This window comes from Equus quagga, chromosome 7 (assembly GCF_021613505.1).
Source record: "Equus quagga isolate Etosha38 chromosome 7, UCLA_HA_Equagga_1.0, whole genome shotgun sequence".
Classification (NCBI taxonomy): Eukaryota; Metazoa; Chordata; class Mammalia; order Perissodactyla; family Equidae; genus Equus; species Equus quagga.
Window position 1 is genome coordinate 17,732,168 of NC_060273.1, and position 27,270 is coordinate 17,759,437.

At 43.6% G+C, this 27,270-nt stretch overlaps 1 protein-coding gene across 1 annotated transcript in view; it reads right to left on the bottom strand.

The window, feature by feature from the left end:
• Positions 1 to 591: 591 nt before the first annotated feature.
• The window catches only part of USP31 (ubiquitin specific peptidase 31), a 69,664-nt gene continuing 42,985 nt past the window's right edge, over positions 592 to 27,270 (bottom strand). The window contains exons 8-17 of the mRNA XM_046666444.1: positions 25,381 to 25,561; positions 22,551 to 22,662; positions 21,854 to 21,948; positions 20,157 to 20,234; positions 19,434 to 19,563; positions 15,527 to 15,646; positions 12,945 to 13,170; positions 8,524 to 8,682; positions 6,781 to 6,933; positions 592 to 4,617 (exon numbers count right to left, since the gene is read on the bottom strand). Of these exons, the coding sequence (XP_046522400.1) occupies positions 3,047 to 4,617; positions 6,781 to 6,933; positions 8,524 to 8,682; positions 12,945 to 13,170; positions 15,527 to 15,646; positions 19,434 to 19,563; positions 20,157 to 20,234; positions 21,854 to 21,948; positions 22,551 to 22,662; positions 25,381 to 25,561 (2,825 nt within the window). The 3' untranslated portion in view covers positions 592 to 3,046. The remainder of the gene's footprint in view (positions 4,618 to 6,780; positions 6,934 to 8,523; positions 8,683 to 12,944; positions 13,171 to 15,526; positions 15,647 to 19,433; positions 19,564 to 20,156; positions 20,235 to 21,853; positions 21,949 to 22,550; positions 22,663 to 25,380; positions 25,562 to 27,270) is intronic.

The following is a 27,270-nucleotide window of genomic DNA, read 5'->3' on the forward strand; positions in this document are numbered from 1 at the left end:
AGATGACATGAGCTTAACAGTTTCTTTGTGCTTCCACATTATACAGGGGATTACAAAAACAAAGGTTGGGGCTGTCTTAAGGAATGATATAGCCTTAGTGCACTGGATGTTTACAGGAAAAGAAATCAAGAGTAAAAAGTTTTTTTAAAAGCAAACAAACATACAGCACTACTGTTGGGGGTTATTTTGTGCCTACCAGGAAATGTCTGCTCTAATCGGGCCCCCCTGGTCGTCAAGCAGAAACCCAGGCCTACCATCCTGAGCAGGCGATTCTTAATCCAAAACACATATATGCTCATTGTGCCAAAGAGCAGCGGGAAAATAAAAACAAACACCACATCCCAAACCCTCTCAAAGAGCTGAGCTGAACCAAGTCACGATTTTCCATAAGATACTTCACACCTCAAGGACCACTTCCACTTCTCCTTTTCTGTGGCTTAAAGGTTGTACCTCGTAGCTAGGGATGAAATTCTCATTGTTCATCAGGCAGGGAAATATAATAGCCTAAAGATGTCTAAACGATGCCATAATACTTTCTGATTTTTTTTCCATTTAAATCTGAAATAAGGACTAAACTCCATAGACATACAGTTTATAGGTATTAAAATTTTATTTCTAGATCCCATGGAAAATTAAAGGAGTTTGTAGTTTTTTTTTTTAAGACACTAGTTATAATGGAAAATCCATTCCTGGAGGACTCAAGAATAAAAATATTTACCATTGTGAAAATTAAACTAGTTTCTATTAATGCTTAACTGATTACAGCCCCCCCCCCCAAAAGTTGTTATTAAAACCCTTTGTGCAGTCAAACTATTTAATTCTAAAACTGTTTCAGAGCTTCAGGTAGGAGATTTCAAATGAGATTTACCTACTAAAGAAAGATGAGAGGCTCAAATCAGACATTCGATTCCTGATATTGACAACCCCATATTTGGTGTATCTTTTTCAGGAAATAAAAACGATACAGGAAAACTAGCAGTGGTTAAACAGCGATCTGGCTGTCAACGTGCTGTTGGAAGCAGTAACAATATCGAAGGCAGCCAGTTGTTGGTAGTCACACTACAGCAGAGGAGGGCAACGCCGCTTTGGGAAACCAGATGCCTGTCCAGCGGAAGGAGGACAGTAGAGAAGTGGTGAGTCCAGGACTGAGTGCAATGGGCAACAGGCTCATGTTAAATGAATTTCATGGAGCACTAGAGTAACTTTCACAAGGCTGAACATGTGTCTTAAATATTGCAAGGGTCTAAAATTCCAGCTACCCTCAACAAAAATGGCCTCCAGACTTGCAAGTTACCTGCTAATGCTCAAATTAGCAGCAAAATAAAGTTAAGGGACCTACTGGAAACATTTCCCAAGAGGTATTCATGGAAAAAAAAGAAAAAAAAAAAACAAACAAAAAAAGGCAGTGCAGAATTCATAGCTATGCGTGTACATGTGTTCTAGTTACTTCACACACAGCAATACTGAAAAAGAAGACTATAAACGGATCTGTGCACCAAGAGTTCAGGAAGAAGTTGAGGAATATGATTTTTTAAAAAGTTAACATTTAATAGCATATAAACTTAGCATGCTATATTTCATGGCAAAGTGACAAATGCTATTCAAAGAGAGTCAGGACCATGACTCTCCTCACATTTAAAAAAAAAAATAGAAAAAGGGGGAAAAAAGCTAAAAATTCCCGGGATACCCCCAAAAACCTTGAAAAATTATGCATCTTGCTTATCTGTAAGATTTTTGTGAGGTTCCCTTTTTTCTAAACAAGAAATGCAATTTGCACTGACAATGCCAGATGGAACATGCTCCAATCCTGCTTGTGAGTTCTGGGTAAGAGATTAAATCTTAAGCACAAAGAAGAAATAAATGAGTTACTGAAAAGCAGTCACAACTAAGACTGACAGGCAGGATCAGAGGCGTACATGTAATACTTCGTCACACATCGCTTCAACATACCATCACTGACTTTTGGCATTAGGCAACTTCTTTCCTCTCCAAGTTTCAAGATGAGGAAACATGGGCATGCACACATGGGACAGCATGGAGCTTTCAACTTCTAACATAGGAAAAAGCAACACCAGAGGAGGAAAATGGTACAGATTCATGCATCCAGTTTAGAATCCATTTTTTTCCAGGAATCTTTCAAAGGTGTTAACTGCTCTATTACATTTCAAACTCCCAATGGCCTTAGCTAGCAAATTTAGAAGGAAAAAAAATTTAACTACCAGTGACTGACTTTCTGGCTATCGAATTTTCCATCTCTTAGGACACAGCCCAAGAGGCAAGAGAGCTTATGGTACACACATCTTTGCAGATATTAAGGTAGTGAAAGACTTCATTTTTACCTCTAAAAACTTCTATCTATGGCAGGAGAAATGACAGTCACCCATAGGCCACCTTCCTCTCTAATCCTGTTACTGACACGCATCCATCCTAGACTAGCTGAGTATATACCTGAGAAACATTAGTGTTAAAATATCGCCCTTTACAAAGACTGGTAGATGGGGCCAAAGTGCAGAAAGCAACAGTTTTCTCTCAGTTTGTTTCGCTGTTAGTGTCACAGTTTTTAGAGCTCCTGGTGCCACATGACTATCCGTAGTGAGGACAAATCCTGCTTAGATGAAACCCAAGTCAAACAATTCATCCTTCCACAGAGCACACTAATGACAGCTTAACTGGTTCACAGGTTCCAAAACCCTAGTGTCCAACAAAAGTCATTAGAGTCCTCTAGAAAGAAATATGTACAATTGCTAAAGGGACCATCCAGGGTATCGTCTACAATTATTCCAGTTAGCTTGGTATCAATGCTTTGCCTATGGCTGTTATTTGGTTCAATGGTAGAATAAGGCGACGCTTTTAACAATTTGCAATTGAATTCTCCTCTCTCTCACACACACACACACACACACACACGCACAGACGCCCAGATATACACACATCAGGCACATGACCCAAAAAGTACAAAACAAAAGCATAGAGGGCTTTGGTGGGAGGGACAGGGTTCTAAATAAATAAACATCTTTACAGATAAAACACTTGGGTTGCAGAAATATCACTGAGGTTTTTGAGAAGGCCGTGCAGAGGTTTGCATGCTAGAAGATAACTTTTTTGAAGACTTCTCAGCAGACTGCCTGCCTCCAGGAGACGAGGGTACTCCAGAATCTAGCTGGGAAGACTTGGACTTGCGAGCGGACAGCAGGGAATGTTTAGCAGAAGCAGGGTCCTTGGAGACAAGCTGCTCTTTTCCAACTGCATTTGCACTTGGCTGCTGGGAACCTGGAGCCTGGTAGCCTTTCTCTGCCTTGTCATCCATGGCATTCTTACAGGCCGACTTGACAGAGCTCCCACTGGCCTTCTTGGAGAGCAAGGTTGTCTTGCCAAGATCAGTTGACCGCCGAGTTTCCTTCTGTCTCAAGGCTGACTTGAAGAAGGACAGCCCCTTGTCCTCCGACTTGCTGTCCCTCTTTAGACCGGCCTTCATGCTCGTGTTGGGGGAGCGCAGGCTGGCCATGGAAGAGCTCCTGACATGTTTCCCATCCCCTCGGCCCTCCCCCACCCTGGTCTGGCTCACCCTTGGGGAGTTGGGTTTGGAGCTGGAGGCTATGCTGGCTCTGTCGGAAGCCAGGCTTTGTCTGGAGCCCTCTCTACTTAAGCTCCTGTCTGAAGTCCTGCCCTTCCCAGGAGGGAAGGGGCCCCTTGAGGCAGGGCCTGAGGCTTTCTTGGCAGACGTGGAGGAAGCAGTGTACGTGAGAGCAGGGGCCGACTTCTGCTTCTGGGGTGAAGGAGATGACGCGGAGTCCTGGCATTTGGGGGAAGACTCTTTTTTGGGTTGGGCGGGGACAGGAGAGGAATGGCGTCCACTGGCCCTGGAAGAGGAGTCTGCTTTGCTTCGGGAGCGGGAGGGCTTTACAGAAACTTTCACAGGAACAGGAGAAGAAGGGGACGTACTTGAAAGCGATGATTCCTGGCTTGCCAACACTGGTCTCCCCTTCCGCACACCTCTATCTGGCTCAGAAGCGCCTTTGGAGCTGGGGGATCTCTTGGTTGTGCTCTCTGGTTTCTTCGTGAGGGAGCCTGGGTGGCTGGGGGGTTTCACCTCTTTGACTGGAGAACTGTCTACAGAATCACTCTGATCCACATAAGCAATCTGGTTATTGTTATCAAAAGGATCAGAGATGGGGGGCACACGATCCCCTTGTGCTGAGTTTTTGCTCTGTGCATCTACAACACTGGAGTTCAATTTGCGGGTGTCTGATTCGTCCTTGAACACACTTTCCATGACAGCCAGAGGGGCCCGACCCACAGCCTTGTGCTCACGTCGACTGTGACTATCGCTTGGCTCCTGGTAACTGCTGGAAAGGTTCCTCAAGCTACCAAAGCAAGAGATGGAGACCTTGTCGTCCACTGCCTCCCCGATCTTCTCCAAGGTGGAGGCGGAGGTGTGAATCGGAGAGTCCCCTGAGAATCGGGAAGGAGAATTGGAGCGCATCTGCAGCTTAGCAGACAGGGACCAAGAAGGTCGAATGCAATTTTCAGTGACGGCCAAGGGGCTGGTGACAGAAGATCTGGACGACAAGCTCTGACGCTGGACACTTCTCACGAACGGTCGAGTTGAGAAACCTCCTGAATACAGCAAAGAGAATTTTGTTAAGCTAAATGACAAAACTTGCCCATAACATCTAAAGATGGAAGGAACATGGAAGGCAGGTAAAACTCGTGGTATGAGAGAAGCATGGCGTTCAGAGCCAGCACGTCTGGGGTTAAAGTGTGGCCATATGACTTCTACTGTCCTGAGCCCAGTTCGCTTATCTATAAGACAGGGACATTCTAACCTAGGGGTCGCCACACTCTCTCTTTACCTTCTTACTCTACACCAGGGGTCAGCAGACTTTTCCTGTAAAGGCCCAGACGGTAAATATTTTAGACTTGTGGGCTAGCTACCCAACTCTGTCACTGTAGCACCAACACAGCCACAAGGGACACAGAAACACATGGGTGTGGCTGGGTTCCAGTAAAACTTGATTCACAAACAAAGGCAGGGGCCATGTTTGGCCTGTGGGCTGCAGTGTGCTGACCCCTGTCCTAACTCACACGGCTACTCTGAGAATTAACTAAAATCTTGAAAGTCTTATGCCCAGCAAGGCACCTGGCATTCACAGATGCTGAATAAAGGTGAACTACTGACCCACCTTCTTCCTCTTACTAAGGACATCCAGGGCTCACCGCAGTGAAGTCCTGCCCGTGATTACAGAGACATTAGAGGCAGTGCTAACAGCAGAACCACAACCGCTTGTCCCGCGCTCAGTGCCACATGGAGGTTGGCCTGCAATCGCTGATTATCCAAGTGGACTCGTGGGAAGAACTAAAGAGACTTCGAAACAATGCACCCCTATGCAGAGTGACTTAAAACTTTCAAAGACAATATTCATAATTGCGATAATATACTCCCACCCTGAGTAACTTAAAACTTTCACAGAAAATATTGATAATTACAATATACTCCTATTTTGAATCACTTAAAACTTCCAAAGAAAATATTTTAAATTAAATTCTATACATACTTGACACCAAAGCTGTGGTATTTATACAACTGTGTCTGGATGAGATCGTACGAGATAAGCACTGTTCTCTGGGCACCGCCCAGCATCACTGTACGACGAGGATGCTTAAGAGGATATTGATTTCACCAACTGCACTGTTTAAAAATAGATTGGGGGCAAACAATGTCTAGGCTTATTGTTAAAACAGCAGTAAATTCTAAGTTTAAAGGCTGTGCTGCAAATAACCTCTACCTAAACAAGCAAAGATGCACTGCTCAGTTTTTCATAAAATGTGAGGAGCTTAACAATTATGGCCTAATACTCTTATTTTACAAAGAGAAAAGCAAGAAGCTAGAAGAAGTGGCAGAGCCAGAGCTACGACACAGACCTCTTAGTCTGGCATCCTTCTTCCAACCTCCTGCTTTTTTCCTCCATTTCATGTTCTCAGAATTACCCATCACCACTAGAAGCAGATTACAGCGATCGAAATGCTGGCCACAGAATGAGATCTGTTGGAAGATGAGTCATCGTCCTCATTATAGAAACTGAGCTCACTCTCTCCTCCCAGCTCTCGGTGCTTTGACTGCCTGATCCTTCCCACACCACCTGGGGGCCCCGTTAGAACTAAGGGCCGAGAGGCCATTACTCAAGCAGTAAGTTGAAGGTAAAAAAAAATTTTTTTTAAAAGAGGTCAATTTTTATCAGATTTTCAAAGTTTTCATATTACGACTATCTTCAGAATCCCTAAGAATTACTTTTATGCAGAGGCGACAGTTTTTGTCCTAGATGCTGTACTTAAAAGAATATGCCACAAATTCCTCTAAAGGTGAGCAGCTGAGAGTCAGGGAGCCTCCATACCAGGCCCAGCACAGCGACTCTTCACCAGGTGGCCCTGGGCTAATCACAACCTCACGGAGTCCCCTTACAGCTATTTTGAGGATCTTAAAAAGCACTTTGAAAAGAAATGTATACACTACTATACAGTTAGCTCCAGCCTGCACACTAGACCTTAAGAGTGGAAAATAATAAAGTGGAAGGAAAAGTCCTAGGGCGCGAGGAAAAGCAAATGCCCCCGTTTCATCAAATGTTACTTAGGATCATAACCCACAGCTATGCAGCCCCACTCTCTGAAACCCCTTTTATGTTCTCCTACAATCTTCTTGGGACTTGTTCCTAAACATGAGGGACTCTCTGCTGTGTCCATGAGTTGCCATTTTGGAAATCTGTGACCAAAACCCACACCTACCATCATCTTCACTCCTTTCCCCGGTCATTTCCACGGACTCAGACAGCGAGGCCAGGGAGGTGCGTCTGGAAGAAGCTGCAGAGGTCACGCTGGCTTGCTTGCTCCCTGGGAGCCGGCTCACCCAGTGTTCACACAAAGAAGAGCTTGTGGAGCCTGCGGAAAAGGAAGCTGCCATTGAGGTCAGGCCAGAATCCCAGGGCTGGCCTGCACTGCACACACCCACAGGAAGGTGCTGCCGCCTGAGCTGGCGGGCGGCTGGTGTCCTCACCACCAGGACAGCATGAACTCCCAGACTCCACACTGTGTCTGCTCAAATAACCCCCGTTAAGATGCAAAACTTAATACGGAGGGCAGGTTCCCGCACACATTTGCAGTAATAAAATACAAGCACAAGGATGGACACTTGATAAAGCAAAGTCCAAGTCTTCAGTGCTGGCAACAGAATGGAATATAGTCCATCATTCATTTATTCATTCATTCTATAAAAATGTAGTAAGCACCTACATGCCAGGCACTGTTCTAAGCACTCACAGTAATATTTCTGACACAGAGAAAGAAAATAAAGAGAGGGGTAGTGTGTTGTTATTTCCTTAGCCTGTTTTGTGGAATTTTTAAATCATTTTCACAATATTAACACACACACACGCACACACAGGGCTGTATGTCAATCTGTCCTGTCTGTTCCAAGGATGCCCGTACGTATAATTAGAGCAACAGAAGCTGCTCTTAAAATTAAGAACAGGACTCAAGTAGACCTCAAGAGGGTGTAATTTCTGAGCCTCTCTCAGACTCGGGAAAGCACTGTGGGAGAGCATTAGAGTACTGGGTTCCCGCTTGCTGTTACCAGAGTGAGCGCTACAGACAGACAGGGGTACTGGGTGGGGGTCTGACTTCAGCAGGGCGTCACTCTGCTTCAGTGATGCTTCCCTTTAGCGGCTTCAAACTTAGCCCTTGAGAGCTTCAAGGGGAGCAGGGATTAATATTCCCTACCCTGAGCACACCTAACCACGCCCCAGTCCTCTGTCATATTCTTTTAACCTCCGCATTAAGAAGCATGCGCCCCCTTGTTTGGATTGTGTGTGGATCCATCCATATTGGGTGTAGGTATGGGTTCCTGCATTTATTAAACACAACAGACTAGATCCCATCAGGCTAAACCCAATCTATCTAATATTATTATAGCCTTCAACGCTTCCCCTAACAGAAGAGGTCACTCTTTCTGGAAAAAAGAACTATTTCTAATGGTGCTTTACCCTTTAGAAAAGGCTGTAATGTACATTTTCCTCATCTGACGAGTACACCACCCCATGAGGTAGGCACTGTTATGATACCCATATCACAGATGATAAACACGTGGCTCGGATGGGACGTGCTCCAAGATAGCCCAACCAGAATGTGGCAAAGCCAAGTCTCCATTCCAGTTCCAGATCCCTTGTTCCCTCCTCTCTTAGAGGAGCATGCCCTGCTGCTTTTAGCTCATTCATTCATTCACTTATTCCACAAGGAAATATCCTGAGCTTACTTTGAGCCAGGCTCTACTCCACCTCCATGTGAACTCTGCTGCCCACACACTCCACTCCATTTCCTTGATTGCAATCATCTTGGTTTCCAGATTAAATGCAAATGTAAGAACTAATCTGACCAAACTGACAGAGTCATGAGACTTTCTGGAGAAGTTCTCTGCACCATTAATTATAATCTTCTGCTCTGGAAAAAACTGCCCAAGAAGAGAGCCAGCCTTACCTGCCACTGAGCTGTTGGCCGACCACGACGGTATAGCCGTCCGCCTCTGGTAGAAGAGGATGTAGGCCGTCTGCGTGCAGACCTCCTCTTCTGACAGCGGCTGCACATCGCTGTCGTCAAAGCAGTACCAGAGGCCGTCCACGGAGTTCTTACAGTGCGCTGCCAAAAGAGCCCCCCGTCAGCACAAGGATGGCTGCGCGAGCCGCTCCACTCCACCCACACACCCCACTTCTCTGGCTCGTATAATTAATTCAAGAACTTTGTAAGACTGTATGTAGTAACACAGAAAGAAGTAAGAATTCCAAATCCCATATCACACTCAGGCAAAATGTTTCAAGAAATTCCAAACTATTCCAAATAGATGAAATTCTATTTAATCTTAGAAAACACAATATACTTATTTAGTTAAACCAGTGGGTCTCAGCGAGGATGATTTTGCCCTCCAGGGGATATCTGGTAATGAATGGAGACATTTCTGATTATCACAAATGGGGGCATGATGCTACTGGCATCTAGCGGGTAGAGACCAGGGATGCTGCTGAACATCCTACCAAGCACAGGACAGCCTCACAATGCAGAATTATCCAGTAAGAATGTTAACAGTGCCAGAGTTGAGATATCCTGATTTAAGTATGTCATAACATTTTAGTGTTTGTTAAAAGAGATAGAAAATAAGAGAACTAGAAATAATGATATCAGTAACAGCAGCAGCTAATGTTTGTTTACTACTTATCATGTGCCCAGTATCTCATTTAGTCCTATGAGACTTGTTCTATCATTATTCCCATTTTACAGAGGCTCAAAAACATGAACCAGCTTGCCCAAGGTCACACAGCTGGTGAAGGCCAGGGCACAGCTCATTTCAGATTCTCTAGACTCTGAGCGTGCACTTACCCCGACCCTACCCTGCCTCCCCCAGGGGTGGCACCAATGATGCCCCATGGAAGTCCCCTGGCAAACTGAGAACATTTGAGTTCATCAATGCACGTGGCCTTCTCTCTAGGCCAAGTTCTGAGCCTGAGATAGAAATAAAGAGCATCCAAGTACCAGCAAGAACAGACAACTTAGTGTTCATGAAGCCACATCATCCTGTAAGGATATATCACAGGGCATGATAAGCTTGATCTAGAAAGGTACATGCTTATCCTACTTTCTAAAATACCCATTTACTGGGCTGAGAATAAATGAGCACTAGAATATTTAGCTGAATGCTAGAAGAGACTCACCATGGCCCCAGGGGCAGGGCACATAAGGTCCTGAGAGGCACCACGAGTGACCCCTTCAATAGGCCCCAAGCACTTCTGCAAGTATGGAACCCTAAGAGAGGAAAGGGAGCCAGGAAAGGAAGGACCATACCAGACAGGTCCCGAATAAGAAGAGCAGAATACGAGCCTACGATTGTAGGGAGGAAAGTCATATGCAGCTATGGCCTCCCTTGAACCAGAAAGGGAGAGAAACGGAGATACAAGCAGCAAATGGAGCTAGTACAACAGCGACTGTTTGGTCAATGGTGGCGAGTCAGGCTTGACGGATCGCTGACCCAGCTGGTGAGGTGGCTGCTATTTCTGGAGGGAGAGTGGGAGCAGAAGTGTAAGGGGCAACATGCCAGGCCCCGTGAGGCAGGCATGACCCCTTCTGGCTCACTAACGTGGTCGCCAAGTTAGAGTAAGGTTCCTCGCCTGGGGTCACAGAGCTAGGAAGGTGTGTGCAGCTTCTAACCCAAGCTTCTCTCCCCAACTTGTCCTGCCTCCAAGGTAGTTGTGGGTTTTCAGAGATTTTCCAGTCTATTCTACATAAAGAGCAACGTGATAGTTAAAACCTAGCACTGTCCTATTTTTCTCAACAATTTCTTGCCAGAAACTACACAACACGCCAGTGCATATTTTCCTGAGAAACAGCGTTATACATGGAAGATGCATTCTTTACCCAGGCTGAAGGTGGAAGAACACCAACCAGGGACGCCAGCCAGCAAAGGCATTACTACACCAGCTAATGAGTGAAATTAAATTACTTCTAAATCTCTCAATTCTAAGAGTCCATGAGTATATAACTCTATGACTCAGTCTCAAAGAACACAGATATGACTAGCAATGCCACAAAAGCAAAGATCCAGCTAGACACACAACATTTATTATACAAGTGGCCCCCAAAAAATATAAATATAAAATATGCAAGACACAAAATATACTATTATCAGAATTTAAATTTGCTTTAAATGAAACGACAAGGTGAAATACATTTAAACATTTAATTAATATTAACTTTGTCTTCTATGGACTGAGAGGATCTTTTGAGCTTCTCTATCTCCTCTTCCTCCTTGACAGTGCTTCCTAGGGCAAGCAGAGGCAATCCACACTGCTCCACTATGAGACACAAAGTTGGGATCATTCCTCTCACAAACAATTGTTGCTGGCAGCATCTACATATTGCAGAACTTGAACTGGAAGGGTTTCAAAAATAAAAGATTATCGTATCCAGTGACGCTCTGCATCCCCCACCTCCCGTGGGGAGAGGTTAGAGGGTGTGCTGGGCTGACGCGGGGTTGGGGGCTTGACGGGCTCCTTTACCTTGGTGGTGGAGGTCTCGGGGCTAACTGCGAGGGAAGAGCCTCAGAGACTAAAATACCAACTGGAAGAGCCCACCCTCCTCCACCTCCCCGGATCTTTACGAATCACTAGCACCCTGGAGTCTTGTTGCAGAAACCACTGAATTAATGAAGGAAAAAAGTCCCTGAGAAGCATACATGCCAAATATGCTGAGCATGAAGAATGCAGAAACCCGAGTCCTGGCCTCCCATACAGACACCTAAATTAACAGTGATTCCCTCACATCAACTCCACATACTCGGGTGTCCAAGTAAGAACCCCCAAATCTACCTGCCTCCCCCACGTCCCGGTATGCCCTTAACTCAATAATTCTATTTCTGAAACTCGATCTCACTGAAACACAGAACTAAAATACAGAAGATACAAATATGCACAGAGATGTTCATTAGCGCTATATGCAAAGTTAAAAACCAGAAACAATACATGTATTCAACAATGGGGAACGGTTATATAAAGTCAGAGTTCTATCAACAGAATATTCTGTGGTCATTAAAAACAGTGTTTATGAAAATCAAGCATCTCCCACATTAGCCCCTAAGGTCCTCACTGCAGGCAGCAGGCTGCTCCTCCTGTCCCTCCAGGAAGAGAGTGCTCTGACCACTGTCTCCTCTGGCTCCCTACTCTACCACTGTTCACACTTCCACACGAACCTATTACACGTCACTCCTCCTTCATTTCATTTGTACCCACATCCCCCTCCTTGATTACACTCTTGGAAGGTAGAGGTTGGGACCTGTTCGTTTCCAATGTGCCTCTCATATGGTACAACCCAGTGTAAGCTATAGAGGAGGTGCTCTGGAAATGTTCACCTAAACCCAACATGCCAGTATAATCACAAGTGTAAAATAATGGCAAAAACCTACGGAGAAACACTGGAAGGAAACACCAGACATCAAAATGTTACCTACATACAATGAGATATTATTCAGCCTTAAAAAAGGAAATTCTGACATAACGTGGGTGAATCTTAAAGACATTATGCCAAGTGAAATAAGCCAGTCACAAAAGGACACATTCTATATGATTCTATTTATCGGCAGTATCTAGAGTAGTCAAATTCATGGAGACATAAAGAATGGTGGCTGCCAGGGGATAGGGGGAGGGGGCAATGGGAGTTATTGTTTAATGGATATGAAGTATCAATTTGAGAAGATAAAAAAAGTTTTAGAGCTGGATAGTGGTGACGGTTGCACAAAGATGTAAATGTGCTTAATGATGCTTAACTGTATACTTAAAAATGGTTATAATGGTAAATTTTGCTACGTATACTTTACCACAATTTTTCAAAATGTTGCCAGTGGTTATTTTTGAGGGATAAACCTAGGGATGACAGCACTGTTCTTTCCAACTCTCTCTAGTCAATGAGCACTGCTGCTTTTACAAATGAAAAAGTAAATTCAACCTTAAAAGAAAAAGAAACACTCTTCCAAGTCGCTTTAAAGATACTATAAAAGTGGTTCACAATCACTTCAAACAAGGGAGAAGCTAGAACCTCGAGGAAGTGGATCGAAACGTTAACTAAGAAGTGCAGGAGAGAGAAACACAAGTCTGCAGCGACCCAGACGACGCTCTCTCTCTGCACACACCATTGCCCGATCAGGTCAGACAACCACCGGATGGTCCCACTCAGGATAAGGGGAAGAATTCCGTTTCTCTGTTCTTGGACGGAGATCCAGAGGATGAAAACTGCCCTCATAGTTGGCATACCACCTACTGGAAGAGAAAGTGAGGTTCTAAAGCAAAGTGATCCTGTCACAAGCAAAACACATCTGAAGGAATGGTCAGCACAGACACCCAGCCTCTCGCACTGCAGACCTGTGTAGTGCCCCCCTTGCATGGTGCCATGATGATTGCACACAGCATACAGGTCATAGATGTAGTCCTCAGGGTCCCTCCCGAGTCCATAGGGACGTCTCCACGGAGACCAATGGGATGGCAAACTCCAGCTGCTCTGGCTCCTCTTAACCACATGAGGTGTCATGTCCAGGCCAGTCAAGGGGAACTTGACCATGTTCTGAAGTTTCATACGCCTGTCTCCTTCCTGTTGCAAGAAGAAAGAAGAAAAACAAGTTCTGATGATATTTTCATGCAAGCAGATGGTAGATCAGTTTAGCGTGGAATGCAGACTCTATCAGCTGAAGTGGGTTAGAATTACCTATCTGATGTTTCCCAAGACACATACAAAATAAGGAAACAGACTAACAGTTTTAACTATCTGGAGGAACAGGTTTTAACGTCACCAAAAATGGAAGCAACAAGGATCTACATATAAGGGGTAACGAGCCTCTCTGGGTCTTCATTTCCTTATCTGATGAAGAGTTTTTAGGTTTTTGACTCACAAAATGACAATTTCAGGTGATTCATCCTGACACTTGTCACTGAGGCATGCGTGGCAAGCAACAGAGTAATAAGACAGGTGAAGGGCAAAGCACAGAGCTGGCCTAGAACAGCCATTCAGTAAGCAGTGCCTCTTTCCTCCCCAGCTCCTCCAGCAAGGACATTAAGTTAACAGTGACTTAGCTTAATCTATTCATTTAGCTGACAATCTTGGGTAATCTGTATTTTTCATTAAGCCCACTGGGAAATCCTTTGAAATCCAATCATCAGTTGAATAGATATTTACTGAATGTTTCCTGCGTCTATGGAGCTTTAAAAAAATTAACTGGGCATGGATAATGCCCACTCCAAGGAGCTATGATCTACTAAGAGAAGAAAAATTTTCATGAGAGAGGTAGGGTGGGCCCTGGATGGTCAGGAAGGTCAGGCTAAAGAACTGGATCCTGTTCTGTAGTCAAGAGGGAAGCACCCAGGCTTTGAGGGAGGAGGTGATGTAGTCAGAGTTGTGAGTGAAGAGCCGCATAAGTGTGCATAACACATGGAAGAAAGGGAAGAGTACTGTAGGTTAAGAAATCAATTAGAAGACACTGCAAATGCAACCAGCTGGAAAGTATGACAAGTCTGAACTGGCAGGGTCACAGCAAGAATGGGGAGAAAGAGACACAAACAGAAGTCAATGAATGGAGAGGCACAACCAAGCTGAAGAGGTGACTGCCTAGATGAGAGTGACAAGAAAGAAGAGTCAAAGATGACACTGCAGTTTGAGTCTGGGGTGCTGGAAGGGTGACGATATGCCTTCAAAAGAAACAGAAAGCAAAGGGAAAATGTGTGTGTGGAAGGAGACAGGGAAGGCTGGGGTCTAAACCCTCAACCAGCCATCCACCTGTGGATCCCAGTGGAAGTATGCAGTTGGGACACTCAAAGCAAATGCCCATTCTTGACTACTACAGGAGCTGGACCCCAAACCTGTGTGTGAAAGCCCCAGCCCTGGAGACCATATGCGTGCCACCTCTGACACCTTCACGTCATCAGCAAGTCCTAAGCATCTCTCAAATCTATTCAGGTCTCTCCACCTCCACTGCCACAACTCTATTCCAAGCCAGGAGCATCCCTCCCACATGGATGACCACAATGGCCTCCTTCAGATCTCCCTGTCTTCATTCTTGTGGCCTCTAAGTCTCACACAGCAGGCTGAACGGTCTCTTCAAAACACAAATTTGGTCATCCTGCTTCTTTGCTTAAAACCCTCATCAGAATCCCACCCTGCCGACAAGGTCTGCTTGGATGACCAGCCCCTGCCCACCTCTTCTACCTCCCCTCACTCCTTTCTCCCACCCTCTGGAGCTCCAGCCAAGTGGGCCTACGTGCAGTCTCCTGTACATGCTTTGCACCCACTGCTCCCTCTGCCACTACGCATGTGCAGCCCTGCTTCCTCCTCGCCTGGTAAAAGCCTACTCTTAATCTTTCAGATACAAACCCTGCGAAAGCCAGGCCTCAGAGACTCATATAACATTTACCTCCCATGTACCTCTCTTACAATGGGGCTGCCCAGGATAGCCCTATCTTTAGGGAATAGACAGGCTTTTTGGAAAAACTGACTCACAAAGCCATACAACTCAAAGCAGATCTTCTTTGTATATATTTATGACTCATCTCCCCAACTACACAACAGCTCCTTGGGAGCAGGTCGACAGCTGTTATTACTTTAGGTAGAAATAGAATTCTACGCACTCACAGAAAGGAGCTCTACTTTTTTTTTAATCCCAAAGTACACTTACCTAAGCACAACATTTACAAACCTAAAGCAAACCCTCAAGAACAAGTAAAATATCTGCAGTATGAACTAAAATGTTTAGGATTTAGAGTCACAGGAGCCCAAATGTTGCTTTGGGAAAGAACAAAACATGACCCCAAACACAGGGGCAGAGAGATGTGTTTCTAACAACACAGACAAACCACTGGATCAGGCAGGGACACCAAAGAATCCCACACAGCCCACCAGCAGGGGGCATAAGAAACTTGGTCACAGCCTTTTTGCCTATGACAGAGGATTTCCTTACCTGTCGAAATCTCTTTAGATGTATAATAAGCACATCAGGCAGGGTCCAGAGGCTTAACGTAATGCTCCCCTGCTGCAGCTGCTTACAGTGTGGGCAACGCCAGGCGTCATCCGGGGCAAGCTGAAAACAAGGAGCACGACTTCCGTTAAGTGCCACTTTAGGCAAGACTTTCTTACAGGAGACAGCTGGACGCACTTCCTGGCCAGGGCATGGTCAACTCAGACTCTCTCTGGAAACTACATATGATGGAGTCAATGGAAAACACAATCAAAAGTGGCACCTGGGCAGAGTTGGCACCCAGATGTTTGCTGAATAGGTTACCTCTCAAAAAGGAATGACTAAATAGGTAAATATTTACAAAGAGGATGTTAAATGCACAGAAGCACCTCACACTCAGCATACTCCCAAACTAACTCACTGCCTTTCCATCAATACAGTTCCCCTTTCTCTTCCTTCTGTATGTCCCACCTCAGCAAATACCACTACCACCCGCCACAAGCAGAACACAGGTAGTTATCCCAAATCCTCAAACTCTTTCCTCTTCCTCCTGCTCCACATCCATCCTAAGTAATCCTCTCTGCCATTTCTGATACCTGTTTCCTCCTCTCCAATCCCACTAACACTGCCTTAATTTAGTCCTCGCTCATTCTCTTACCTGGACTTCTTCAAGTGTCTTAACTGTTCTCTCTCCCCCAAGCACTGAACTGCCCCAACACTCCTCCCCCTCCTGCTGTCAACAAGACCTTTCTAAATGTCAATCTCAGGCCTCAAATCCACGCATGTCATCTCTGTAGGGAAGGGTTTCAGGATGGGCACACATTTCAGAGGTACCAATAGGCATGTCTGGTGAGAGATTTTAAAAATCCACTCTGGAGTTTAGAAGATGCATTAGATCTGAAACCATCAACCTGATGAGGTAAAGGAAGCATTGGGAATGGATGGCAATGTCCACCATGATGGAAGAGAAAGAAAGAAGCCAAGAATAGAATCTTGGGGAATGCCTGTTTCTAAGGGAAATACAAAAGTTGAGAAACCAGGAGAACCTGAGGGTGCATAGGCAGAAAAACAGGCACATCAGAAGCATTCCCTTTTATGCATACTAAGAAAACAGAGTGGCGAGAACAGGATGGTCATCAGACCACATCCTATGCAGAGGTCAAAAGTACTGAGCAGAGGCCATGAGGAAACGAGGAAACGAGGGGCCACTGAGAACTTCAGAGAGCAGTGTCAGACATGCAAGTCAGAGAGATGACAAGAGGTTTGGAAAGGAAGGAGAGAGGACGAGAAAAGAGCTGAAACCAGTAACGGTGAAGCTAGGCAGAAAAGAGGAAGAGAAAGACTGGCGAGGTAATTTAAAAGGGAAGCAGAACGGAAGAATTTTCTTTCAAGACAGGGGGACCCAGTCATGTTTGTAGGAAAGGTGGGAGGGACAGAAGTTTGGGTGGATGAAAGTGAATCACAAAGTTAGACTGAAGGGACCTAAACCGTCATCTCCTCAGTCCACATCTGTGTGACATAATAGTCTACAAACGTGGCCATCCAGCCCAGTGCTTCTGGTAAAGCAGCAGGCTGTTATTTATTTTCAATTTCCAATACATTACAAACACACACTTTTCTAAGATGCAATAAGAATGTCATGACAATGTCTGACAGCTATGATGGTTTCTAAAACACTTCTCTGATTTTTGTACTTATCTTGTTGTAAACTGTTAAAAAGAGCTCCCAGACCCGCAGACCACACTTTGAGCATTGCTGGTCTAGCTAACTCTGCCTAGCAAATGAAGGGGAGCTATCTCAGGAGGCAGCTACTCCATTTTCATAGTCTGTAACCAAGTCCTTCCTCATATTAAGACAAAATCTCTCCCTGTAATTTCCAATCTTTACGTTCTGCTTTTTAGATAAAATTAAGCCCAATCTCTCATCCACAGACAGTCCTTCAGGCGCCTGCAAGTAACCATCGGATCCCCACTGAAGGCCTCCTTTGTCACAGTACATGCAGTGAGTCCTGATTTCCAGATGCACCGTTCCTTATCCACTCTCTCTGCCTGTGCCCCAGTTTGTCAGTCTCCTAACAGCGAACATTTAAGTACTGAAAAGAGCAGCACTATCATCATCTGAGCGCTGGACAGGACTCCTAAGGTAGCATGACAGTGGCTGACACCCACACAACACTGCTGGTCAATACTGAGCTCGCAGACAACTAGACCCTCAAGTTATTGCCACACGGCCTACTGCGAAGTCTCCCCTTCTCCCCTTCTATGTTTGTACTGTTATTTTTGGACCCAGTGACTGAACCTCCCAAGTAACACTCATTCATTCATTCATTCCAGTCTAAATTTATTAGATGCTTTCTATGTGCCAGGCACTGCTAGAACCATGCCAAGTGCCTTCCCACCCCAGGGCCTTTGCTTCCTTTATTTACTTGTTTATCCCCACTAGACTGTAAAGAGCCTGAGGGCAGAAACGGCAGCTGTCTTGTTCCCTTCTCTATCTGCAGTACCCAGCACGTAGTGTGTACTCGATAAACATCTACGGAACGAGTGAGTCCCTACTAAAACGCATCATCCCCCTAGATCAGTGGGATGTTTTATAGAATACGAATGCTGCCATCTAGTAGATCTGCTCACCTTTAGCCTTTGTGACATTTTCAAACATCTGCCAAATCAATTTTAAAAAGCGAAATAGGATAAGGTGCTACACAGAGGATGTAATCAACCAGTTTCAAAGCCAACTATTTAATATAAGCCCCAAACTGAAAAAAGATGTCTTATGAAAAATTATTAAAGGAACTAGCTATGAACAGCTCAGGGCTAATCTTCCTCAAAAAAATATAAAAAAATAAAAATTAAAAAATTAAAAAAAAAAGTGAGCAGTAACAATTGGTGGTTAAAATTATGGTCCTAAACATCAACTCAAGATTGGATAGGGGCCAGCCCCGTGGCCGAGTGGTTAAGTTCGCACGCTCCGCTGCGCCGGCCCAGGGTTTCGCTGGTTTGGATCCTGGGTGGAGACATGGCACCACTCGTCAGGCCACACTGAGGCAGCGTCCCACATGCCACAATTAGAAGGACCCACAAGTAAAATGTACAACTACGTACTGGGGGGACTTGGGGAGAAAAAGCAGGAAAAAAAAAAAGAAGATTGGTAACAGTTGTTAGCTCAGGTGCCAATCTTTAAAAAAAAAAATTGGATAAACTCCATGTGGTCTAGTCAAGGTTTCTCAAAGTGTATCAATTGGGAGAGTTTTAAAGCCTAAGCCTGGGCCCCATCCACAGAGACATTTATCCATCTATCCGTCCATCATTTCAGTCAAATATTTACTGAGTCCCTACTACCTGCAAAGCACTGTGTTAAGTGGTCCAGAGCATGCTGTCCAGTAGAACTTTCTGCCTATATCTGCACTGTCCAACACGAGAGCCACTAACCACGTGTGTCTATTGAGCACTCAAAGTGTGACTAACAAAACTAAGGAACTGGATTTTTAACTTTAATTAAGTTTAAATTTTAAATAGCTCCTACCACCTATGTCCCTAGCACCAAAAAAGTTGAGACTCACTGGTCTAGTTACTAAGGAAAATAATTTTAAATCTCTAAATTGAAACATAAAATAAATTTATCAAAATTTATCAAAAATTTATCAATTTATCCAAAAAGGAAAAAAAGAATTAACTAGAAAGGTTCATTTCTAGAGCATTTCAGTTAATCAAGGTTTTCTGGAAACTTACACTACTTTTTGTTAAAGCCCTAAAAGGAATAATAATAAGATGCCCATTATGTGTATAGAACTGTATGTAAATGAAAAAATCCCGGAGAACTTTTTGGAGCATAATTTGTTCCTTCATTGTCATCTTGCCATGCCCCCCTCCCTACCACCCTCCCCACCCAAGAAATGCTGCCCAGTCCTTACCCGTTCCTCTTTGGTGTAGAGTTGGAAACACTGGGATAAAGTGCAAGTTTGAGGCTGATGATGACGCTCCCTTTGCAGACGGACACTTTCTGCATCAGGAATATACTCATCTTCAGTATTTACAAACAAGCTATAATTAGGGGGGTAAAAAAAGCATTGTTATCAGAGACCATCTTGCAAAACGGACACAAAAATAAAATCGCAACTTCACAATGTAACCATAAATTCATAAAAAAAGAGTGTGTAAGAAAGCAAAAGTCGTGAGCCAACTTTTCTATGTTCCTAAATGTGCATGAAAAGTTCTCAATCTATAAAGTCATTTTCAAGAAATAACCTGCAGCTGGTTTTTCTGGGATTGGCCATCAACTGTGCTGATTAATTCATATACTATTGTCCTTTGTCTCTAGGGGCATTTGACATAACTTACTAGAGTTAATGGGCCTGTAATAAAAATCAAAGTAACTGGACCTATACAGTAGTTAATGAATATACAGCTTCTGTCTCATTAGCAGCAAACAAATGTTCTAAGGTTTGGGATCCAGACAACACAATGTATAGGAAAGAAAGAATAAACTGCTTACATAAAGGATTAGCACTACAATTGGATACTTAGCTAAAGAAAACAGAGATTTGTGTTTCAGCTAATTTGAAAGATCAAAGGTATACCACTAAAATGATCATTAAAACAATGACTCTATAAACACTAAGTAAAAAAATACTCACAAATCTTTTGTCTCCTTGTCCCATTCTACCACTAATTTCACATGAGCAGTGCCACCTGGTCCACAAGATTTTAATGCCCTATAGGATGGGAAGGGGAGGGGAAGGAAGTCACACATTGTTTTCTAAATAAACGGATTTTACTTAAATATGATTATGTCATATCTGAAATTGGAAATCACAATGTGATTACTGAAAATCTTCATCATCATTCTCCATCAGAAAATGGTTCTAGCAAGGCCATTATAATGTCATATTTAATAACTAGGTTACAATTCGACTGAAAAATCCTTAAACTAAAATGTCCACATAGAAACAGAGATTGGAAGAAATCCAGTATCATGTTATAAGGCTGCCCACAATCACTCCTAGATGTTCTTTATGACCTTTCCAACTTTTTGTCCCATTTCTCACCACCCCAAACAGAGACAGGACAACGGTCCCTCTGGGAACAAAGGCTGCTCCTGCCCCTCTCCACCTCCCCCCATATACATGCCTAGTCCTCGGACTATGCCCATGCCAATCTAAGCAACGTGCTCCCTGCAAGGCACCATGCAAGTTCCACCTCCTTCCTCCCTAAAGCCCCCCAGTTCCTTGGCTCACTGCCATCTCCTGAGAAACTCTTGCAGCACTAATAGTCAACGTTACTAAAATGCAGACAGTATAATATTTGCTGAAAATATTGTTACAATAAAAATAATGGTTTTATACTTATGTATCCATATATGTGCAGTGAATATATATACATATATATACACACACATACATCTCTTTTTTTTTTTGAGGAAGATTAGCCCTGAGCTAACATCTCCTGCCAATCCTCCTCTTTTTGCTGAGGAAGACTGGCCCTGAGCTAACATCTGTGCCCATTTTCCTCTATTTTATATGTGGGACGCTTGCCACTGCATGGCTTGACAAGCGTTGCCATGTCCGCACCTGGGATCCTAACTGGTGAACCCCGGACTGCTGAAGCGGAACGTGCAAACTTAACTGCTGTGCCACCAGGCCAGCCCCCACATATCTCTCTTTTTTTATCAATACAGTAGAGTGTTTTAATGTAACAGAAGCATGTAGAAAGCACGGAGGTGGCAGAGTAGAGTAACTAACTCTACCAGAGGGCAGGGAAGGAAGGACAGTGCAAAGAAAGACTCAAAGGAAAGGAATTTATCAACAGAGGAAACCACACATGCAAAGACACACATAACCCAGCATCACATGTGCAAATCGTCCTCAGGACTCTGATATTGCTGAAGGTTTAAGATGCTGGGGAGAAGAAGAGCGAGGCCTGACAAAAGGGAAGTAATCAGAGTTCAAACTGGAGAACCTCACACACTGTGGAACATAGGCTTTTTCTTTTAGGCCACAAGTTACCATTTAAGGATTTCAAGGAGCAAGTGGTATAAATAGAATTCTACTTTAGAAAACTTCAATCTTGGTGACTATGAAAGTGTAATTCATCTGTAGTCCTGGGACACACATGAATTTACTTTCTTAACACGAGTCCTCCAGGCTTATCTGATTTCCAAAAAGATCATAGAACTTATCATACTCAAATAGGAATCAAAAAGTAAAATAAGTATTGAATTTCTAAATGAGCCTGAGGAACCTACCACATTTATGTGGAAATTATACCAGACATCACTAGAAAGTATACATGAGTATGTATGAAATTCCACAAGGTGATTTTTTTTTTTTTTTACCTTTCTACCGTTGGGTGGCACAGGGGCTGCTCCTCCTGGGGCAGTAAGTATGTTATTCCCACAACACTGACCACACGCAAACTGAATGGACACACCTGTGTCAAACAGTAAAGGAGAATTAGACTGAATTTCTCTTCAAGGGCATCTGTTTCACAGTGGCATTTCCAAAACACATTAGAGGGATAGCAAACTGTTTTGCAAAATTCTGTTAGGTTGTTGAGCCACTCTAATGTACTTCAAATATGATTTACCCAAATGCAATTTACATACCAAATATGTTATGCAGCACAAGTAATATGTTACTGCAGCTGGACACTAACTTAATGTAAGTCTTCCATGGATAGCTTAATATAGGAATCAAAATTTTGAAATATAAAGACAGATGTTCCACAAAATCTCTCCAAGCTAATCATGTGCTGATCTTTATTAGACAAATATTATAAAGGAATACCCAGCAGTTCAAGGAAAATCTTGCAGTGGCCAGCTCCCTTCACACAATGAGGGATAAGTCCTCAGCCTTGAAAAGCTGAACATAGCTGACTTTACGAAACAGCTTTTCCGCAGGGCTTCCCAACATTCCAGCTCAGTGCCTAGCGTTCCCTGAGGGCAGAGTCTGAATTTCAGATTTCACTGTAATGACTGTTTCTTCACTGGGTACACACGCGTGCTATGCTGGAGTATCAAAATGCTTACACACCTGAATGCAAACCGTGGGCCTCAAGAAATACTTCATCTTCTCCAAGATTTCCTTCTGCAGAAGGTCCCATGCTATTGTCTTCTCTAAGTGCAGCACAAAAGGCAGTCCAAATCTAACACACATAAATATTGTAATTGCCTTAAAAGTATGGCAATTCCTTTAATACTGTAATTCTTTATTCACGATCTTTTTAAATGGAATCACTATAAAATTGGTTTTAGGATAGTTCTCAAAACAAACAGGAAATTTAATAGTAACTCTCATAAGTAGATAAGTCAGTCAGAAGAAGCTTAGATTTTTAAATAAAATTTAACAGCTCATACACCAAAATGGATTCTAGGGGAGTGTAATGCTAGGATATTAGGTAGCAAGAGGACAGGACTAGTGGAGATGGTGAGGGAACCACGTGCGATTGGACATGAGGCTGGCACACGGCATGGGTCAAACATATATGGGGTTAGGTGTCAAAAGAATAGACAGGGCTGGAAGGTCTAGCAGGCAGGCGGCCATATCCCAATATCTGACAACAAGGAAGGCACTGGCAAGACAGTGACACAGAAAGTCAGCTCCTGGCCTAGGGTAGAAGCCATGTGGCCCCTGCCAGTGCTGGGCTCTCAGGTGTTAGAGAATTAGAGGCAGTACTGTGGTTCTCAGCTTTGGGTGCACACTGAAATCACTGAAGGAACTTTAAAAAACAAGGATGCCCAAGTGCAGCCCCTCAAGATTCTGCTGTAATCACTAGTATGTGGCTTGAGCACTCAGATTCTTTTAGGAGCTCCCTCCCCAGGTGGTTCTAATATGCGGCCAAGGTGGCGGACCACTGGCCCAGCCTCACTCTCACCCAAGCCCCAGTCATTCAGACCTACTTGCTGTGCCCTGAAGGTGTCCTCCTCACACATCCAGGTCTTTGTGCAGCCAGTTCCCTCAGCTTGGAATACCCTCCCCACCCTCTTCTGGGCTATCTCCTACTCATCCACATGAAAACCTAGTGGAGACATTCTTCTCCAGGAAGCACTCTACAGACTTGTTCCCTGTGCTATCTGCACCACAGCACTAAGTACACTGTGCTACCAAGACTGTCCATTTTTTTGCCTCTACCAATAGACTGAGTTATTCGACAGCAGGAACTGTGACGCATTTATCGTAGCAGCCCCAACAGCCACTGCCTAGGAAAGAGTAAATGCTTAATGAACGAAAGACTGAACCAACGAATGAGGTAACAGACAAACCCTGACTCAGGCCGAAGCAGAGGTGCTAAAGTCACCAAGAAACCCATCCCCGACAAGCATCAGTTTACTCGCAATTCTCAGCGGTGAACCTATCTGTCTAAAAATGACTGTGATGTGAAATAAGTTACAAGCACATGTAAATCAGCTGACCATATTTTCACATAGTGTCTTTACTTTTAAGTCACCAGCATCAGGAAGGGGACTCTACAATTCCTTTATTTTATACCAATACGATGAGCTGCCTTTCCTTCTGTCCCTCAAACATGCTAAGCTCCTTCTAGTCTCCGCATCTTTATACTCACGTCCCCTCTCCACGGAGCGTTTTCCCCAGAGGCTCACGCTCTCTCCTCACTGGGGCTCGGCTCAGTGGCTGCCTCCTCAGGGACGCCTTCCCTGACCCCTCTCTCACACAGTTTGGCCAGCCCCCTACCAGGACACTATCACACCAGCTTGTTGTAGTATCTTCACGGCGGTAACGACCGTCTGGAGGTAAACATGTTCGCATGTTTATAGCCAGCCTGTCCTAACTAGGATGTCAGCTCCATGAGAGCACAGACCCTGTCTGTCTTGTTTGCTCCTGTACCCCATGTTTAGAACAGTGCCCGACACACTGTAAACACTTAAGTATTTATTAATGAATATCATAAATTTACACATCAACACATTTTGCTTTTAGGTTATTTACCATCCTTAAATAAGGAACTTATTTCCAACCAATATTTCAAAAGGCCAATATAAATGCTACCCTGACAAATACTGGAAACACAGTCCTTTCTCTGTGAAACATATCCATATCTTGTTATTACTCAGGTTACATTACAACAGTGATAAAGCTTCTTTAAAAGCTAGCCTTAAACTTTCAAAAATTGTTACAAAGGGAAACAGATTTGAGAGAGATTTCTGACATAAGCAGCTGAATGAATAGTGGTGCCATCTGCTAAGACAGGAAATACTGGAAGGCCAGGTTTATAGGGAAAGATAATGAGTTCACTTAGGGACATAAGATTGAGGTGCACGTACCATCCAAGTAGGTATGTTAAGAACTTAAAAAAAAAAAAAAAGCTGTTAAGAAAGTAGCTGGATATAGGTCTATAGGTCTGGAGTCCCAAGAGGAGCCTGAGCTGAAAATAAACATAAGAAATGAGCCTTCAAAAACCAGATGAACTTGAAGAGCCTTTCTAACTCAGATTCTTTCACTCTAATTTTATTCTCCCCCACCCAGCCCCTCAAATCAGGTCAACTTATACATGTATTCTTTCTAAATATCAGAATCAAAGATTAATTACTAAAAATAAGGATTTTTCATCCCTACTTTTAAAAATGTTTGAAAGTATTAGAGTTTTAAAGTCTCAGTACTGGGGCTGGCTGGCCCCATGACTGAGTGGTTAAGTTCATGTGCTCCGCTTTGGTGGCCCAGGGTTTCCCTGGTTCGGGTCCTGGGCGCAGACATGGCACCACTTGTCAGGCCATGCTGAGGCGGCATCCCACATACCACAACTAGAAGGACCCACAACTGAAATATACAACTATGTACTGGAGGGGTTTAGGGAGAAAAAGCAGGAAAAAAAAAATCTATTAAAAAAATAAAAAGCAGTTTCTACCTTTTCCCTTGCTGCCCAGTGCAGGCTCGGTTACACACTAACAGAACAATCTTGTCAGTTCCTGTTCTTGTTGGGGGCAAGTCCACTTTCCCTTGCTTTGCTGCTGTGTGTATAGGAGAAGACAGCCTGCAATGATCCAAGCCAAATTTCAAGTGATTCAGATTGTTGTTTAAGTGGATTCCTGAAACAGAATGAAAAAACAACTTTTTTATCTCTTCAAAATTCTTTCCATTCATTCATTACAAAGAAATTTACCCAATAGGGAAATTAAGAAGTTTTCATTATGCAATTTAAACTGCAACAGAAAAAAGGAACAAATGGTCTGCTTTGAGACTACTCATTTAGCCATCAAGATAATTTCCTTAGTGTCCATTTTTTCCTTTAAACAAGCCTCACCTATCTTAAAAACTGGAAATTAAAACTCGTTCCCTTAGCAAATATTAGATATAGTGTTAGAAAGGCAAGTTTTCAGAAAGAACCTACCAGACAAATTTAAAGGGAAACCAAGCAACTAACAAGCAAATAATTTTAAATAAAAAATAAAGACTAGTACGTGTGGAATGATTTTCAATATTCCAAGAGCAGTTTCTTCTCCCTGAAGAGCCAGACTTACAAGAAACAAAAGCTAAACTACACTTACTAGACCCACAGCCATTATAGACCACGTCAACTTTAACACCATCCACTAGACTGGATCAACCTACATTACAGTGAACGAAAATATGTTTCACAGGCACCGTTCTGGTTGCTGAAAACCAGGTCTTTAGAAATGCCCAAAAGCAGAGCTATGTGTCAATCAAACGTACTCAGCAACAGCACCTTAGCACAATGCCCTGCACTCAGGAGGAACTCAATAAATGTTTGACTAAATAAGGGTTCATTTCTTTAATCCTTCGGAAATGCAGACTAAGGAAATGATACCTGAACAGGAGAACAGAAGGAAGCCCTCAACTACCACTACACCACCACCACCACCCTCCATCACCAGCACACACACACACACACAAATAACAATACCACCAGAAGGAGAATAAAATAAAAAATGATTTACACAAAAGCATTCAGAGCAGAATTCTGGCAATAGCCTAAACATGGAGCAAGGAATACGAGACTTGCTGAACCTATTAAGGTACACCAGCATGACAGCAATTTAAAATGACAAGTTTATGGTTAATACCAAAATAAATTCCAGATAAATTAGAGCTTAAAGAAAGAACACAGAAACTAGAAACGAGGGAAAACTGAATCTTCATCAAACTTCTAGAGGGAAGCAAACTTTCTTTTTCTCTGTTTTATTTTTTATTGAGGATATGATAGTTTACAACCTTGTGTTTCAGTTGCACGTTATTATTTGTTGGTCACACTATAGATGCGCCCCTTTACCCTCTGTCCCCACTCCCCACCCCCCCTTTCCCCTGGTAACCACTAATCTGTTCTCTTTGTCCACGTGTTTGTTTATGGGGAAGCAAATTTTTGAAGCTTAAACACCATGAAGAAATCAGAAAAGGAAGAGCAGATTTCACTTCACAGCCATTTGAAACTTGGGTGTGAGAAAATAAAAATAACAGAAGTCTGGAATTGAGAAAATGCCTGACTTCCTTTCCCAGGTTCTTGGCAGAAGACTGGGAAGACTGTTCTAAAAGCGATGAGGATCCCTAATGAGATGAGGAGATGCCACAGAAATCAAGCTCTACATTCAAAGTGTAGGCTCTTTACCATCAGCCGGGTAACCCAGGCAGTTACTTAGCCTCTCGAAGTCTCAGCTCCTATGTTTGTAAAGCGGGGAAAGTAGTAGTTTCATATGCATTAAACAAAAGATTTATAAGGCTCTAGAACAGAGGCTAACACATACTCAATAAGTGGGTATATTCTTCCAACAAAAGCACTATC